At 37.9% G+C, this 18,326-nt stretch overlaps 1 protein-coding gene across 1 annotated transcript in view; it reads right to left on the bottom strand.

The window, feature by feature from the left end:
- MALRD1 (MAM and LDL receptor class A domain containing 1) overlaps window positions 1-18,326 on the bottom strand; it is a 405,586-nt gene that overhangs the window by 59,800 nt on the left and 327,460 nt on the right. Inside the window, exon 29 of the mRNA XM_062210772.1 lies at window positions 6,289-6,490. Within this exon, the coding sequence (XP_062066756.1) occupies window positions 6,289-6,490 (202 nt within the window). The remainder of the gene's footprint in view (window positions 1-6,288; window positions 6,491-18,326) is intronic.

Here is an 18,326-nt window from a genome sequence, read left to right as displayed (position 1 = left end):
GTACTGATTCACTTTGAGCAAGATTTATTATATGACTTAAGAGCAACTTTGTTTATTTTTAAGCCAATATTTACTTAATCTATGTGTCTTTATTTTTTAAACTTTATTTTAGTTGTGTGTGTGGTGTGGTGGCAAGTGTGTATGGTCAATTTAAGCCATTAGACTTATGGTGAGATAAGAGGGGGATCCCCTTAAGAGGCAATCACATGTTTCAAGTGTGTTAGAATCAGGCCGGCGCAGTGGCTTAACAGGCTAATCCTCTGCCTTGAGGCGCCGGCACACCAGGTTCTAGTCCCAGTTGGGGCGCCAGATTCTATCCCGGTTGCCCCTCTTCCAGGCCAGCTCTCTGCTAAGGCCCAGGAAGGCAGTGGAGGATGGCCCAAGTGCTTGGGCCCTGCACCCGCATGGGAGACCAGGAGAAGCACCTGGCTCCTGGCTTCAGATCAGCATGATGTGCTGGCCGCAGCGGCCATTAGAAGGTGAACCAACGGCAAAAAGGAAGACCTTTCTCTCTGTCTCTCTCTCTCACTATCCACTCTGCCTGTCAAAAAATAAATAAATAAATAAAAAATAAATCAAGTGTGTTAGAATCAACAAGGAAGTGTATCTCATACTGTAGTTTACAACTGACTTATCCTCTGTATATTGGAGCAGAGTCAAGGCTGTAGCAACCATAAAATTACTCTCACTTTCATGCAACCCAACCTGTATACTCTAGTAGAGGTAAGTCACTGATGTTTTGTCAATCTTGTAAAAATAGCATGAACATCATCTGTCATGTGTCTCATTAGGAAACACATTAAGAAATACTTTAGAGTTTGGGAGATGGAGAAAGTATTCTGAAATAACATAAGATTTCACAACTAAAGCTACATGGGTCATAGGTGCCATCAAGAAATTGCAGTTGCATTATTACCATCATTACAACAGTGCCTTCACCAGGTATTTATCTGATTTCATACAGAGGTAGGACACTCCAAGTCAGAGTTGGACAAATTTTAACCTCCCTTTGATTATGCAATGATATCTCAATGCCCAGTGGAGTTAATAGCTTTAGATATGTATTCAATAAATATTTCTACACTAGCACATAGTAAATCAATAGTCTAATAGTGATTAGACTTTCTTTGATAATTAATGTGGGATTAGATCATTGAAGTGGGTAAGCTAAAGAACACAATGACTAATTGTCTCCATTGATGTAATAAACCACAATAGTAAAAATGTAAATCAGTAAAATAGAAACTAAAAAGCTCTTTTAAAAATATATGTAACCCTAGGGTGGATATTTGGTCTAGCAGTTAAGATGTTAGTTAGGTGTAAGTCCTGGCTCCATTCCCGATTTCAGTTTCCTGCTGAGCAGCCTGGAGGGCAGCAGTCAGGTCAGAGCTCAAATTTATTGTCTGCTCCTACATGGAATTACTGGTTCACCACTTAGATCTGGTCTAGCCACTGCATGGAGAACCCTTGGGGAATGAATCAGTGGATGGAGCTCTGACTCTGTCAGACTCTCAAATAAAAAAAAAAAAATATGTTTCTTGATACTTTTGAAAATATTTCTATAATTTGGTAACTAAAGTGATCATTATTTCATATGCATGCCATGGTTTTCCAACCTATTGCTTCAGAAGTTTTATGAGATTGTACATAAAGGACTTTGGTCATCAGTGTTCTATCTAAATGTATAAGAGTAAACCTTATCTTTTTGTTTTCTGACAAATCTTAGAAGAATGAAAAGGAAAATCTTCAAGGAAAAAAACCCACCAAGAATAAAAGGTTTGGGAACTACCAACATTAACCAACTTCAATATTCCCAGAACTAAGACTTGGCTCTGACAACCACACTCCTCTTCATTTTGACTTCTGCAGGTGGTTCTCTACCCTGATATTGTAGAGGGCAAAGAATTTTAACTTTTGTTGTTTATTTATTTTTACACAGTTGTGGGAATCTATTTCTTATAGCAATAAAAATATTTTATACATATAATTTACAGTGAAATTCAGTGAAACAGTTTTCATGGATTTCATAAATGCCTAAGGAAAATCTGATGGATTTTTAGTTTTATGATTAGTAAGTTTACTTAAAGCAAAATATATTGTTTCAAAAGGAAAATGATGTGCATATCAAACTTCAGTTTAAAGAGCAGAAATCAAGTTATTGGAAATACTACCTTACTGAGTCACACAGATGGTAAAATCACTCATTGCAAATATACATCAGTTATAAATTGGTAATTATATTTGAAAAGGTATTTTATTAACAACATTCAAATATATAATAAAAACTGTGGGGGAGATTGTGATTTTTTCACTTCAGTTCATGAGAATTTTGGTTTATTTGTTATATTTCTATATGAGCCCTTCATAAATTATCCAAATATTGATTTTTTTTATTAAAACCTAGTCATTTCTATGGGGGCACTGAACTCTAGACACCTCAGTGGGGGAACCATCAGAAAAACATCTAATTTCCATGTATCTGCGAGTGAACATATTCCTGGAAAGATGGATGAGATTCCCTTTTGAGTATAGAAAATAGGAGAGGCTGGTGCCATGGCTTGATGGGTAAAACCACTGCCTAGGAAGCCAGCATCCCATATGGATGCTGGTTCAAGACCCAACTGCTCCACTTCTGACTCAGTTCCCTGCTAATGCACCTGGGAAAGCAGCTAAGAATGGCACAAGTGCAGGAGCCCCGGAAGCTCCTGGCTTTGTTTGGGCTTGGCTCTGTTGTTGCAGACATTCTGGAGAGTGAACCAGTGAATGGATGATCTCTCTCTCTCTCTCTCTCTCTCTCTCTCACTGTAGCTCTGCTTTTCAAATAAAAAAAAATAAATCTTAGAAAGAAGGAGAGAAAGGAAGGAAGGAAGGAAGGAAGGAAGGAAGGAAGGAAGGAAGGAAGGAAATAGGAGAGTTCTGACCAGGTAGAGAGGGACAAAGGACTTATGGGGGACAAAACAAGGTAGGAAGGAGGGTATATGTTTTGCTGTAAGAAAGCTGCCATGAGTGAAAACTCAGAAGTCTCATGGAATACACAAAATTGAAAAAAAAAAAAGTGAGAGAAAATAGACAGTGGTAGAGAGGTGCATGCCATATCCTCAGAGTCCGCTCTTCCCAAATCACTTACAGAAGCTGCAGACTTAAAAGAAAATTGAGAGCTGATGAAACACCATATTGAGGCCCTGAAAGAGAATATTTTTACTTAACGTCACTATTTGCCACAATCGTAGAGGCTTCCTTCCTAATCAAGAATAATGATGCCACTGCTAATGACTGCAATTGCATAAATATTCTATCTTCATTTAACCTCATATAATCAAAAGTTTTCTGAAGGTGGAAAAACACACAACATTATGAAATGTTAGGGAGGTTTTCTCTTGTTGTCACTAGTCCACTTTCTAGCTCTCTCCTTTGAATCACTAGTGAGCAGCTTCACAGTTTCACATAACCTCTCTACATGTGCATACATACATGTGTACAAATATATTCACAGATATAAGTGGACTTAAGTATGTTTATGTCCATTTGGAATGTCTGTCATGTTCTTCTGTTTATATTAGTTTTAGTAACTGTAGATATTCACTTTGAAAATAATTATTTGCTATTTGGCATCTGTTCTCAGACACTTAGTTTCCATACTGGATCCAACTCCTGAAAAGTTTTCAGCTTTTTTTTCCCCCACGAATGCACCTGGGAAAGCAGCAGAAGATGGATGGCTCAACTATTTGGGCCCCTGCCATGCATGTGGGGTAGAGTTTCTGGCTCCTGGCTTCAGCCTGGCCTAGGTTTGGCTGTTGTTGGTATTTGGGGAGTGAAAAAGCAGATGGAAAATTTCTTTCACTCTTTATCTTTCATTCTCTCCACCACTGTGCCTTTAAAATACAAACCAATTTTAAAAACAAAGTTTAAAAAACAAAGAACTTTGATGAAGGTTATTGGAATCAAGAGCTCAAGGTTTCACGCAGACTGCTTAACCTGGAAGTTGAGATTGCATAGAGTGTAGGTTCCACAGGAAAACCATGAGGGTAAGAACTCAGATGTGTGTCCTTGAAGGAATGGACTCTTCTGTTTTATAATTAATTTTAATTTATTTTTAATCTGAGAAGTGGGTCAGGGCAGGGGTGTCCCATGTGCTGGTTCACTCTCCGAATGCCTGTAAATGTCTAGGGCCAGGTCAAGTCAAAGCCAAGAGCTGGAAATTTAATCCAGGTGTCCCATATGGGTGGCAGGGACAAAAGTACTTAAGCCATCACCTGCTGCCTCCCAGCGTGCAAACTAGCAGTAAGCTAGGATCAGGAGGAGACTTAAAATTAAGTCTAGATATGCAGATACGGGGTGATGATGCCTTTTTAAAATTTTATTTAAGGTATATAAATCTCATAGTGATACTTCCCACCTTATTCTCCCTCTGGCCCATGCTCCCCAACACTTCCTCCCTATTCCCTCTTATTTTTATAATTACCTACTTTCATTTTTCCTGTATACTCATAAGATTAACCCTACCCAAAGAGTTCAAGAGATAGAAGAAAAAAATCACTGTTCCTGAACAGTAGAGATAAGGCTGTAAACAATCATTGAATGGCAAAATGTCTATTTCACTCCTATACATTACATTTTGGTACTCTATTAGTTACCACAGATCAGGGAAAACATGCGGTATTTGTCTTTTGCAGACTGGCTTATTTCACTAGTATAATGGTTTCCATTTGTATCCATTTTTGTTGTCAAAGATGGGATTTCATTCTTTTTATGGCTGAGAAGTATTCCATAGTGTATATATACCATAATTTGTTTATCTAGCTATCAGCTGATGGACATCTGGTTTGATACCATATCTTAGCTATTATGAATTGAGCTGCAATAAACATGGGGGTACAGATAACTCTTTCATATGCTGATTTCATTTCCCTTGGGTAAATTCCCAGGAGTGGGACTGACTACTGTCTTAAACACTATGCCAAATGCCTACCATGGAAAGGGAACTTTAGAATAAGGCTCTAAAACCAACATTTTAAATAAGGCATGGGTAGAAACAAAGATAATGACCCTACTATACTTTAAAAATCAAGACGAGGTGGTGTTGTGGCACAAGGAGTTAAACTGCTGCCTGCAATGCTGTCATCCCATACATGTGCTGGTCACATCCCATTTGTTCCACTTCCTGTCCAGCTCCCTGCTAATGTACCTTGGAAAACAACAGGGGCTGGCACCATGGTGCAGTAGGTTAATCCTCTGCCTGAGGCGCTGGCATCCCATATGGGCGCCGGTTCTAGTCCCAGCTGCTCCTCTTCCAATCCCACTTTCTGCTGTGGCCTGGGAAAGCAGCAGAAGATGGCCCAAGTCCTTGGGCCCCTGCACCCACATGGGAGACACAGAAGAAGCTCCTGGCTTCAGATCAGTGCAGCCCCAGCCATAGCGGCCATTTGGGGAGTGAACCAATGGACAGAAGACCTTTCTCTCTATCTCTCCCTCTCACTGTCTGTAACTCTACCTCTCAAATAAATAAATAAATAAATAAAAATCTTTTTAAAAAAGAAAAACAACAAATGGTGGACCAAGTGCCACCTATAGGAGATCTAAATGGTGTTTCAGGTTCCTAGGTTCAGCCTGGCCTTTGCCATTGAGGTCATTTGATATCTCTCTCTCTCTCTCTCTCTTTTTCTCTCTCCCTCCCTCCCTCCCTTCCTCTACCTCTTTCAGATAAATATTTTTTTAAATGAATATTTTGTAAGAGAACAAACAGCCTCACTTAAGCAGAAGCAACCTAGGGAATAGAAATTCTGATTTCAATGGAGGGGAAGATTTCATAGAAATGTAGTTTATGACAGAACTTCTGTTTTCTTTTTGAAATAGAACAAGCATTCTATATTGCACAGTTATAATAGGTTAAGAAAACTAGCCTAGGGAAAGGAAATGTTAACATGGGGAGAGAAGATAGTTTCAAAGATAACAGATGGCTTGAGGGGTCTCATAAAGTTACTGTGAACCTTTGGGTGTGAAGCAAGTAGACAATAAAGCCACATTGATTACCTACATTTCTTCACAGTTTCTTAATAATATTAGTGCAGAGGGTTTTTTTGTTGTTGTTGTTGTTGTTGCCTAGAGGACATGAAAATTTCATGGCAAAATTCACGGGCAGGAAACTTCTCTGCATACTACCTATACCAACTTCAATGTATGAGTAGGAGTGGACTTGAAAATACAGTAATTCCTCAGAATCCCCAATTCTTCTATATTTCAGATATTAGAAGACTATACTTGATCCTGTTTTCTGAAAGAATCACTTACCTCCAGACATGCACTCTGGGGTGAAAGAGATGTCATCAAGGGCAATGAAGATGTTCTCATTTCCACCCAAATCAGCTTCAAATGCCACTTTAAATGGACCGTTACTGGAGACAGATACATGTCCATACGTCCAGCCAGTTCTTTTATTTCCAACCACTGACCACACCAGGATATTTAGTCCTGATTCTTCAACTGTATACACCTAAAAAAGCAGCAACCAGAAGAACTCCTTGTGACTAGTGAATGAAAGCATGAAATCTGTCTATATGATAGCTCAACACATTGACAATCACATTTTTTAATCTGCAAAAACTGTGTTATAAAATAGATTTACCCATGTTATCCTTCCTATCTTTAACAGGACCTTCCTTGATTTTGTCCTACCATTTTCTGTATGCCATCTTAAGCATCTAAAAAACTAGGGGACTTAAAACTAGTATTTGTGTTGCCCATGTTAGACTAGGGTTTTATTATGGGTACAAATCACTCACGTTATAGCAGAAACAAAAAGAATGTGCAGAAACTTTTCCCACTTTAACAGCAACTATCCGGGATTAATGCAGAAGAAAAGGCAGTGCTGAAGAAACAGATGGCCAGAGGGGCCTTTATCTTATGCTCTTACTGTGAGTTTATAACTATAAAATTGAACCAAAATGTAATTATCAAAAGAAGAGATAATATCACTCATCTCATAACATATGAAGATATTAAACTGACATTCCAAAAATATTCCACTGCCAGAAATTAAGCATGTTGTCAATGTCCATCAGTATAAAACACTTCAGATAAGTAGAAAAATTCAACTATTAACAGAAATAAAGCAAAATAAAAATAAATCAAGTTGAACATAGACTAATGAAAAATTGAAAACTTTTTCCAGAGTTTGGAAACTTGAAATACGAGATTAAAATCATAATCAAATTGAATATTTTGGAAAGGCAATATTTCCCAAGAAAAATTCAGATTTTATACTGATTATGCAACTAAATGAAATAAGCTAAGATTCAGTATGAAAGGAATTTGGGTCAGCTGACTTTTCAGTTTCACACACAAGCATTCATTTCAAACAGACTTCAGGTTAAGGGTTTGGTAGATACTTCACTCTCTAATCCATGCAAACATTTTCAATTTCTCAAAATTAAAAATAAGTGGAGGTTCCAACTGAACTTGTTGATTACCATCCAACTATACAGAATCTAACTTTGTGCATAAATCCTATTTATATTAAAATGATTTAAAAAGGAATGCTTTTATTATATTTACTTTATAATTTTTTTCCAGAGAACTCAGTTCAGAAAACAAAATTATCCAAACATTTAATCACTTCATTTTTTTGTTTTACCCTCTATCTTTAGCATATGCAAGGAGTCTTTGAAAATTTCTTGTAAAATGTGTATTATTAAGTAACTGTGCATGGATTTCAAAAAATTTTATACCAAAATAAACTTATAATTAAATTTTCCTTGAATTTTTTTAGGTTCTCTTGTGTATTTCAGTTATCAGTGTATTCATTTTTATTGTTTTTGGAGCTTATTTTTTGTCTTTTTTTGTTTTTGAAAGGCAGAGTTAGACAGTGAGAGAGAGAGAGAGATAGAGAGAAAGGTCTTCCTTCCATTTGTTCACACCCCATGTGGCCACTATGGCAGGCGCGTTGCGGCCAGTGCACTGCGCCAATCTGAAACCAGGAGCCAGGTGCCTCCTTCTGGTCTCCCATGCGGGTGCAGGGCCCAAGCACTTGGGCCATCCTCCACTGCACTCCCGGGCCACAGCAGAGAGCTGGCCTGGAAGAGGGGCAAACCGGGATAGAATCCGGCACCCCGACTGGAACTAGAACCCACAGTGCTGGCGCCGCAGGTGGAGGATTAGCCAAGTGAGCCGTGGCACCAGCCTATTTCTTGTCTCTTTATTCTTTTTTGTTCTTTACTCTTCAGTGAATCCTACATGCTCTTGCTAAACCCATGCACTTTCCACTCTCTTCTTTCCTCTTAAAATTTATTTTTCATTTCATTTGAAAGGCTTAGAAAGAGATCTTCCATCGACTGGCTCACTACAAAAATGCCTTTAATACCCAGGACTGGGCCAGGTTAAAGCCAGGAACCAAGAACTCTCACATGGTTGTGAAGAATCCATCTACTTGAGCCATCACCTGCTGCTTTCTGGAGTGCACATCAGCAGGAAACAGAAGCAGAACTGAAACTTGAACACAGGCACTCATATGGCATGCACGTGTCCAAGCTGTGATTTAACCATTGCACTAAATGCCTGTCCCTTTTTTGATTTTCTTCTTGTTCTGCTTCTTCTAACTCCATGCTTGGGGCCAGCACTGTGGCATAGTGGATAAAGCTGCTGCCTGCAGTGCCCACATCCCATATGGACGCTGGTTTGAGTCCCAGCTGCTCCACTTCCGATCCAGTTCTCTGCTATGGCTGGGAAAGCAGTAGAAGAAGGCCCAGATCCTTGGGCCCCTGCACCCACCTGGGAGACCCAGAGGAAGCTCTTGGCTCCTGGCTTCAAATCAGCACAGCTCTGGCTGTTGTGGCCAAGTGGGGAGTGAACCAGTGGATGGAAGACCTCTCTCCTGCTCTACCTCTCTCTCTCTCTCTCTCTCTCTCTCTCTCTCTCTCTCTCTCTGCCTCTCCTTCTCTCTCTGTGTAACTCTGACTTTCAAATAAATAAATAAGTAAATCTAACAACAACAACAAAAAACTCCATGCTACCCCCTCCCCACTACAAGCAAATTCCCCAGCATATGTCAACATACCTTATCCTATTATTTGATCCTACCATTACCTCAAACTAACTGCGGTCAACTTCACTAACTAATGAAAATATTTGATGAGTTTATATTTTTTAAATATCACCAATATATTGAGTAGAACAATTACATGCTAGCCAGGAATTTCCACAGTGCCAATGGAAAAAATAGGAGGATTATTTAAGAGCTCCATATAATGCTGTTTCTTACTATGACTATAACCCACTAAAGCATGAAGTTACAATATAGATATCTCCATCTTATGAAAACAATATGTGTTTTATTTTCAGGAGTTTCTTTAGTGATAGTACTCAGCAAAGAATTATTTTTAATAATTTTTAAATATCCACTACTTTGAAAAAGTTTAATGGTTACTATTCTTAGGAAATAAGTCATTTTAATTTCATTGGCTTCTAATTTTACATTTCTTTAAGAAAATATTACTGAAATGTCAATCCACATAGCATTAATAATTTCTTATTTGAAACAGCTTTCTAAAAATCAACTGTTAGGGTTAATTTGGTAACATCTATTTTGATGTTCTAAATTTTGGTTGAATATAGATCCAGTAACATAATAATGAACAGCAATATAGTTTTATAAAGAAATAATTTTATCATGATTTTTATCATAAAAATATGGATTAAAAGAACATACACATAAAGATATTAAATTATAATGAAGTTTATACTGTATTCAAAGATTATATATGACAGGACAAATTTCAATGAACTTGCTAAATTAGCACAAAATGATGTCATCTAAAACAAATATTATCTAATTAAATTTTTGTCAAGTTTATCAATGAGTAACTCCTCAATATTTATTTTCAATGAACATTCTTTTGAAGGAAAAACACTCAACCAGGATATGAAAAGGTAACAGAAGATATGAATGCTAATGTTACATTCCAGAATAATATGGACAAGAGACTGGCTATTTCAACAAACACGTCCATGGATGTAGGTTGTCCAGATAAAGCTTTGACAGAAGATGTTATTTTTCTCGAAGACCCTCTCCTGCAAACGGTGCCTGCAACATTGGAGCCAGGTCACTGATGCTGACTTGGCATCTCTAAATGGACATCTCTGGATATTAGCAATGCTTCACCCATTGCATTAGGTATTTAGATTATTAAACCTGGGTGTAAAATGCATCAATGGAGGTTAAATGTAACATTAGTTGGCCCCATCTACTTCCAGCTGTGTTGCTAAGAGTGTGCTTTTAGTCACCCTTGATTGGACAAAGCAGTGGACTGAGCTATTGCTCCATCCTTAGAATGCATGGTTTCATAGAGTTTACTCTGAAAACACTTACATTTCATAAACAAGAAAGAAAAACCTAAAATTAATAGAATGGAAAATTTCCATCACATAGGAGAAGTTATATAAAGGATAGCAATAACAGAAATAGGAACAATGCTGCCCATATTAATGAAAATATAATCCAGTCATTTATTTTATGTTGTATAAACCCAAAATCATGGGTGGATATAGGGTAAAACTATTAACTGCTATTTGTGGCTCTGGAATTAGAGACATAAACAGAGAGTAAACAATTAAACAAAAACAGTAAGACTTGTAGTCTCCAGTCTAACAAACAATAGGAAAAGGGCTGAACAAATAGAAAACCAACAAGTTTTCTTAGATACAACAGAGTATTTGATATTAGAAGGCAAGCTGCTGGCCGGCACCTCTGCTCAATAGGCTAATCCTCCGCCTGTGGCGCCGGCACACCGGGTTCTAGTCCCGGTCAGGGCGCCGGATTCTGTCCCAGCCAGCTCTCTGCTGTGGCCCGGGAGTGCAGTGGAGGATGGCCCAAGTCCTTGGGCCCTGCACCCGCATGGGAGACCAGGAGAAGCACCTGCCTCCTGGCTTCGGATCAGCGCGATATGCCGGCGGCTGCGGCCATTGGAGGGTGAACCAACAGCAAAGGAAGAACTTTCTCTCTGTCTCTCTCTCTCACTGTCCACTCTGCCTGTCAAAAAAAAAAAGGGGGGGGGGGGCAAGCTCCTGCAAATTGGAGAGAAAAACAAAGTGGACACATTAAATCTCACTCATAGAACCCTAAGACAGCCCTGCAGGAACCGGTACAAGGTGGGAAACTAAACCATAATTCATGAGCTGTGGGAGGCTTATTGTTCACAATTTTGAAAATTAAATATTCTGGGGTTGTGGGAGAGTTTGCGGAGCTCCAAAATATTTGTCAGCTTTACCTCCGGGAATCTTATCAAATTCTCACAAATGAAGAGCACAGAAAAATCACCCCAGGATTTTGGTAGGAAGTTTGGTAGGAAGAGAGGGAAACCTGCCATTGTGAGCTACACCCAGAACATTGTTTTTCTGAGCAGGTCTATCCTCAAGATAAATTAAAGAGAGCCGGGGTTTAACCCGGTCTAGTGAATTTTAGGGAAAAAAAAAGACCCAACTCCAGCCCTCAGTAGCCTTCCATATGCAGGAAAGAAAATATGTAATTCCAGCTACCTCAGGATCCCTGTCTTATCTAGAAAGACAAAAATAAAGCCAAACCATAAAGGACACAACCCAGGGATTCAGTGTCAGTAAAAGACTGACATAATCAGAGCACTGTGAAAACTTCCCCTCACCCCAACTACCAACACACAGTATGAAGCTTCTATACAGTGATAGGCACACACAACTCAAAGAGCACCATGTTGCAAATCTTATTTAAGGAGAAACCCAAAGGCAATGGAGAGAATTAGTGGTCCCTGTTACATTTAGTTTTACAAAAAAAAAAAAAAAAAAAAAGACTGACTTCTAGCCAGTGAAACATAAAACTTAATGCTACAGACTTCTTAATTTCCTTACCTAGTGTATCATGTAAGTTGTCTACACAAAATCACAAAGCATACTAAAAGACAAAATCAGTTTGAAGAAGTAGACTAAGCGTCAGAAGAAGACTGAACCTCAGATATCGTACAAATGCTGGAAACACCAGACAAGAAATTCAGTGTGATTAATAAGCTTAGGCTCTAATGGAAAAAGATGACAACATGCAAGAACAGATTTGTTTTTTTTAAGTAGAGAGATGGAAATGTAAGAACTGATAAAAAGGAAATGTTAGAAATAAAAAAAATGCTGTAACAGAAATGAAATATGCCGAAGGATAGTAAAATGAGTACTATAAAGGATGATGGGAGAGAGGAGGGAGGAACTGGGAGAACTCCTTGCACTACTCAGGTAGTGGTACAGTGTTATCTGAAAGTAGTCTTGGATTAGTCATAACTCCATATTGCAAACTCAGCAGAAAACACTAACAGCCACTGAAAAATAAGAATGTGTAAAATGGCAAACTGAAAAAGAAAAGAGACAGAACAAAACTAACAAAAAATAATGAAGTAACAAATATTGTAAATATTAATACAACTATGAGTAATCATTTTAAATGTCAATTTTCTAAATATACCAATTAAAATAAGTCATCTTAGAGGCTGGGGTTGTGGCAGAGCAGATTAAGCACCGCTTACGATGTTGGCATCTCAAATCAGAGAATTGGTTTGCATCTAGGCTGCTCTGCTTCTGACCCAGTTTCTTGCTTATGAACCTGTAAAGGCAGTGGAAGACGTGGCAAATACTTGGTGCTCTACCACCCATGTGGGAGACCAGCATGGAGTTACAGGCTCCTATCTTTGGCCTGGCCTAAGCCTGGCTGTTATGGGCTTCTGGGGAGTGAACTAGCAGATGACAGATGGACCTTTGTCACTCTGCCTTTCAAGTAAAAAGACAAATTCTTTAAAAAAAGTGAAGAGATTGTTGGAATGGATTAAAAATAATACATAAGGCCAGCGCCACAGCTCACTAGACTAATCCTCCACCTGCAGCGCTGGCACACTGGGCTCTAGTCCCAGTCAGAGCACCGGATTCTGTCCCAGTTGCCCCTCTTCTAGTCAAGCTCTCTGCTGTGGCCCAGGACTGCAGTGGAGGATGGCCCAAGTGCTTGGGCCCTGCGCCCCATGGGAGACCAGGAGAAGCACCTGCTCCTGCCTTCGGATCAGCGCAGTGTGCCGGCTGCAGCATGCCAGCCGCAGTGGCCTTTGGAGGGTGAACCAATGGTAAAGAAAGACCTTTCTCTCTGTCTCTCTCTCTCTCACTGTCCACTCTGCCTGTCAAAAACAAAAACAAAAACAGCAAAAAAATTAATAATCCATAACTATATGTTATCGATAAGAAATTCAGATAAATATAATATATACATAGATTAAAAGTCATAAGATAGAAAAAGATATACTAGATAAATGCTGATTAAAAGAAATATAGAAAACTATACTAATTGTATAACATATTATAAACAGATTATAAAGAAAAGGAAATATCAGGGATAAAGATGGCATCTGCTATGATCTGGGTTTGTACTCTCTGCTGCCCACACTCATATAATGAAATATCACTTCTAAACTGATGGAATTGAGAGACAGAACCTTTGGAGGTTGTTTGGGTTATGATGACTCTGCTCTCATCAATGGGATTAGTGGCCCTATGAAAGGACTCTAGGGAGCTTTTTTGCCCTTTCTATCATGAGAGGACACACAGCTAGAAGGCACCATCTCTGAGAAACAGCTCCTCACTATACTTGGAATTGGACTTGCAAGCTTCTAGAACTGGAAGAAACAGGTTTCTGTGGTTTATAAATTGCCCAATCTAAACTACGTTGCTATAACAGTGTGAATGGACTGAGACAGCATTATAAAATGAAAAAGGGTCAACTCCCTAAGGAGGAATATTGATCCTTAACGTGTATATATCCCCCAACAGAGCATCCAAGGCTTGAGGCAAAAGCTCATAGAACTGCAAGATACAGATGAATCCACTTTGATAGTTGGAAACTTCAATACTCCTCTATTGGTAATTGACAGAGGAGAAGGCTGCAAATCAGCAAGGAGATGCTTGAACTGAACACCATCAGTCAACTAGATCTAATTTACATTAATAGAGTATTTCATCCAGAAACAGCAGAGTACACATTCTTTTGAAATTTGCACCTCATAGTCACCAGAACTTATGACATTCTGGATCAGAAATCACATTGTGGCAGACTTAAAAGAATGCAAATCATAGAATGTATGCTCTCAGACTACAATGGAATTAAAGTAGTCAGTAACAGGAAGAGAGATGAAAAAAATCTCAAATATTTTGAGATTATACAACATACTTCTAAGTAAAATATGTATCAAAGAAGTTCCTAGAGAAATCAAGAAATACTTCAAACTAAATGAAAATACAGCTAACCGAAGTTTGTAGGACGAAGCAAAGTAGTGCTCAGAGGAAAATTTTATAGCACTGAACGCTTATAGTAGAAAGTAAGAAATATCTAAAATCAAAACAGTTCTTCAAAAAGTTAATGATATTACTAAACTTGTAGCCATGTTACCTAAAAACAGTAAAGAAGAAACATACTATAATATTAGAAATGAGAAAAGACTATGAATACTGAGTCTTGGACTATCAGAAGGACAATGAATGATTATTATCACAAATGTCTATCACATTTGCTAATCTAGATGCAATGGACTAATTCATTGAGAGACACAGCTGCCAAAGTTAACATGAAGAAAAACAAATCATCTGAATAGAATTATATTTATTGAAGGAATTGAATCCATTATTAATAACATTCTGAAAAGAGCCAAATGTGAAAACTAGAAAAAGATATTAATGAAAAAGAAATCTGTAAACCAACAGGCTTCATGAATCAAGAATTAAAAATCTTTAAGACGGCCGGCGCCGTGGCTCAATAGGCTAAATTTCTTCAGCACACCGGGTTCTAGTCCCGGTCGGGGCACCGATCCTGTCCCGGTTGCCCCTCTTCCAGGCCAGCTCTCTGCTGTGGCCAGGGAGTGCAGTGGAGGATGGCCCAAATTCTTGGGCCCTGCACCCCATGGGAGACCAGGAGAAGCACCTGGCTCCTGCCATCGGAACAGCGCAGTGCGCCGGCCGCAGCACGCCTACCGCGTCGGCCATTGGAGGGTGAACCAACAGCAAAAAGGAAGACCTTTCTCTCTGTCTCTCTCTACTGTCCACTCTGCCTGTCCAAAAAAAAAAATAATAATCTTTAAGATAATTTAACAAATCAAATGTAACAATATGTAAAGAAGTTGCACACCATGACCAAATGGAATTTATTCCAGATATGTTGGGCCAGTAAACACAGGAAAATCAGTGAGTATAATACATCATATCAATATATACAGAAACAGAATATGATGAAAAGCAACACCCATTCAGGGTTTAAAAAAAGGAAAAATCTCTTAGGAACTAGGATTATAGGGCATCTTCAACTTTCAAAAAGCATCTACAAAGAACTTATAGCTAACATTCTAATGGTGAGAAATTAGAAAGTTTCCCCGAAGATGAGGAAAAGGCAAGAATGTCTGCTGTTATCACTGTGATTCAAAATTGTTCCATAAAGTAGGCTCAGTGCCACAGGATTGATAAAATCACCACTTGGAAGGGTACATCCTATATTGGAATGCCTGGTTTGAGTCTTCACTACTCTGATTCCAATCTAGCTTCCTGCTAGTTTGTCTGGGAAGGTAGCAGATGATGGCTAACATGCTTGGACCCTGCCACCCAAGTGGGAGAGCTGGATGGAGTTCTAGGCTCCTAGGATTGGCCTGACCTAGCCTTGACTGTTGAAGGCATTTGGGGAGTAAACCAGTAGACAGAGTTCTTTCTCTGTTTTTTCCCTTTTACTCTGCTTTCAAGTAACTAAAATTTTTAAAAACTTGTACTGAAAGTTCTTGCTAATATGATTAAAGTAGAAAAGGTATGCTGACTGTGAAGGAAGCAAACTGTTTGTACATGCCAAAATTATCTACAGAGAAATCCCTACAATCTATAACAAAAAACTCCTAGTAGTAAGCAATTAGAGCAAGGTTGCAGGACACCAGGTTAACGCACAAAAGTTAAACGTTCTTATATTCCAGCATTTAGCATCTGGACTTTTTTTTATCAAACATACAATACTATTTACACTACAACAAAAAGAAATGTGTATAAACTGAATAAAAACATGATGTATATGAAAAACAATGAACAGGAAGACAGTATAAATCTGAAATAATCTACATAGTGTGGAACTGGTTCAAAAAAAGACAAATTGACTATTTTTAATTTGTTTTTAACAATTTTTATTTACATGAGGTGAACAAATTTCATGTATTTCATATATAGAGATATAGGAACATAGTGATACCTCCCACCCTACCCTTTTCCTCCCACCCGTATATTCACCCTCCCTCCTTCCTTCCTTTCTTATTCTTTCAATTTTTGCAATGAAATATATCTTTTATTTTATAATCAAGATTAACCCTACACTAAATAAATAATTAAACAAAAAGAAAAAAAAAGTATACCACAACAGTGGAGATAAGGGCTGTAAACAGTAATCAATTTTCAAAATGTCAATTTCATTAATATACATTACTTTTTTTGTACTCTATTAGTTATCAGAAATCAAGGAAAACATATGGTATTTGTCATTTTGGAATTATCTTATTTCACCAGGTATAATGGTTTCCAGTTGCATCCATTTTGTTGTGAAAAATAGGATATCATGCTTTTTCACAGTTGAATAATATTCCATAATGTGTGTATATATATATATATATATATATATATATAATTTTCTTTATCTAGTCATCAGCTGATGGATATCGAGGTTGATTCCATATCTTAGCCATTGTGAATTGAGCTGTAATAAACATGGAGTTACAGATAACTTTTTCATATACTGATTTCATTTTGTTTGGGTAAATTCCAGGAGTGAGATGACTGGTTCATATGGGAGACCTATTTTTAGCTTTCTGAGGAATTTCCATATAGTCTTCTACAATGGCTGTATAGTTTGAATTCCCACCAACAGTTGTTTAGGGTGCCTTTTCCCCATTCCTCACCAACATTCATTGCTTTTTTATTTCAACATGATATCCATTCTAACAGGGGTGAGGTGAAACCTCATTGTTGTTTTTATATGTGTTTCCCTGATGGCTAGAGGTCCCGAGCATTTTTTCAAGTGGCTGTTGGACATTTGAATTTCCTCTTTTGAAAAACCCCTGTGTAAGTCCTTTGCCCATTTCTTAACTAGATTGGCTGTTTTGTTGTTGTTGAGATTCTTGGGTTGCATAGTTTGCAAATATTTTCTCCCATTCTGTCAGTTGCTTCTTCACATTGTTGAGTGTTTCCTTTGCAGTGCAAAAGCTTCTTAGCTTGACACCATCCTATTTGTCTAATTGTATTTTATTGCCTTGCTTCTGGGATCTTTTGCAAGAATTCTTTCCAATACCAATGTCTTACAGGGTCTCCCTGATGTTCTCCTCCAGTAATACAGTGGTATCAGGTAGGGGATTTAAATCTTTGATCCATTTTGAGTTGATTTTTCTATAAGGTGTAAAGTAGAGATCTTGATTCATACTTCTGCCACTGAGATTCAAATTTCCCAACACATTTATTGAAGAGACTGAACTTCTTCCAGGGATTGATTTAATCTATTTTGTCGAAATTAGTTGGTTGTAGATATGTGGATTGATTTCTACATATCTTTTTTTTTTTTGTGCCAATACTAGGCTATTTTGATTATTATTGCCCTGTAATATGTCTTGAAATCTGGTACTGTAATGTCTCTGGCTTTGTTTTTGTTGTTTAAGATTGTGTTAGTTATTCGACAGCTGATTTCTCACTAGAAATCCTTTAGGATAGGAAAGAATGGACACATTCCAAGTGTTAAAAGAAAAATCTGTCCACCTAAAATATTGTACCCTGCAAAGCTCTCATTTATAAATGAAGGCTAAATAAAAACCTTCCATAACAAACAGAAATTGAAAGAATTTATCACCACTTATCCAGCCTTAAAATCATTACTTAAGTATTTGCTACATATAGAAACAAAGCACAATAGCCATCATTATGAAAGAATGTGAAGGCAGAAAATCTCCTAGTAAAAGTACAAAGGAAATCCAAAACAAAAAATAGGAATACTTATGGCAAAATCAGGGACAAGTCATTACTTATCAATAGTAACCTTTAAGGTAAATTACCTAAATTCTCCAGTTGAAAGATACAGACTGGCTGAATGGATTAAAAATCAAGACCCATTCCTTTGCTGCCTACGAGAAACATACCTCACCAACAAAGATACATACAGACTGAAAGTGAAGGGATGGAAAAAGATATTCCATGCTAACTGAAACCAAAAACAAGTAGGTATAGCCACCTTGATATCATATAAAATAGACTTAACAGAAAAACTGTTAAAAGAGACAAGAAAG

The sequence above is a fragment of the Lepus europaeus genome, chromosome 14 (assembly GCF_033115175.1).
Source record: "Lepus europaeus isolate LE1 chromosome 14, mLepTim1.pri, whole genome shotgun sequence".
NCBI classification, from domain to species: Eukaryota; Metazoa; Chordata; class Mammalia; order Lagomorpha; family Leporidae; genus Lepus; species Lepus europaeus.
Note: the sequence above shows the minus strand (reverse complement) of the source record. Positions and strands in the feature narration are given on the sequence as shown.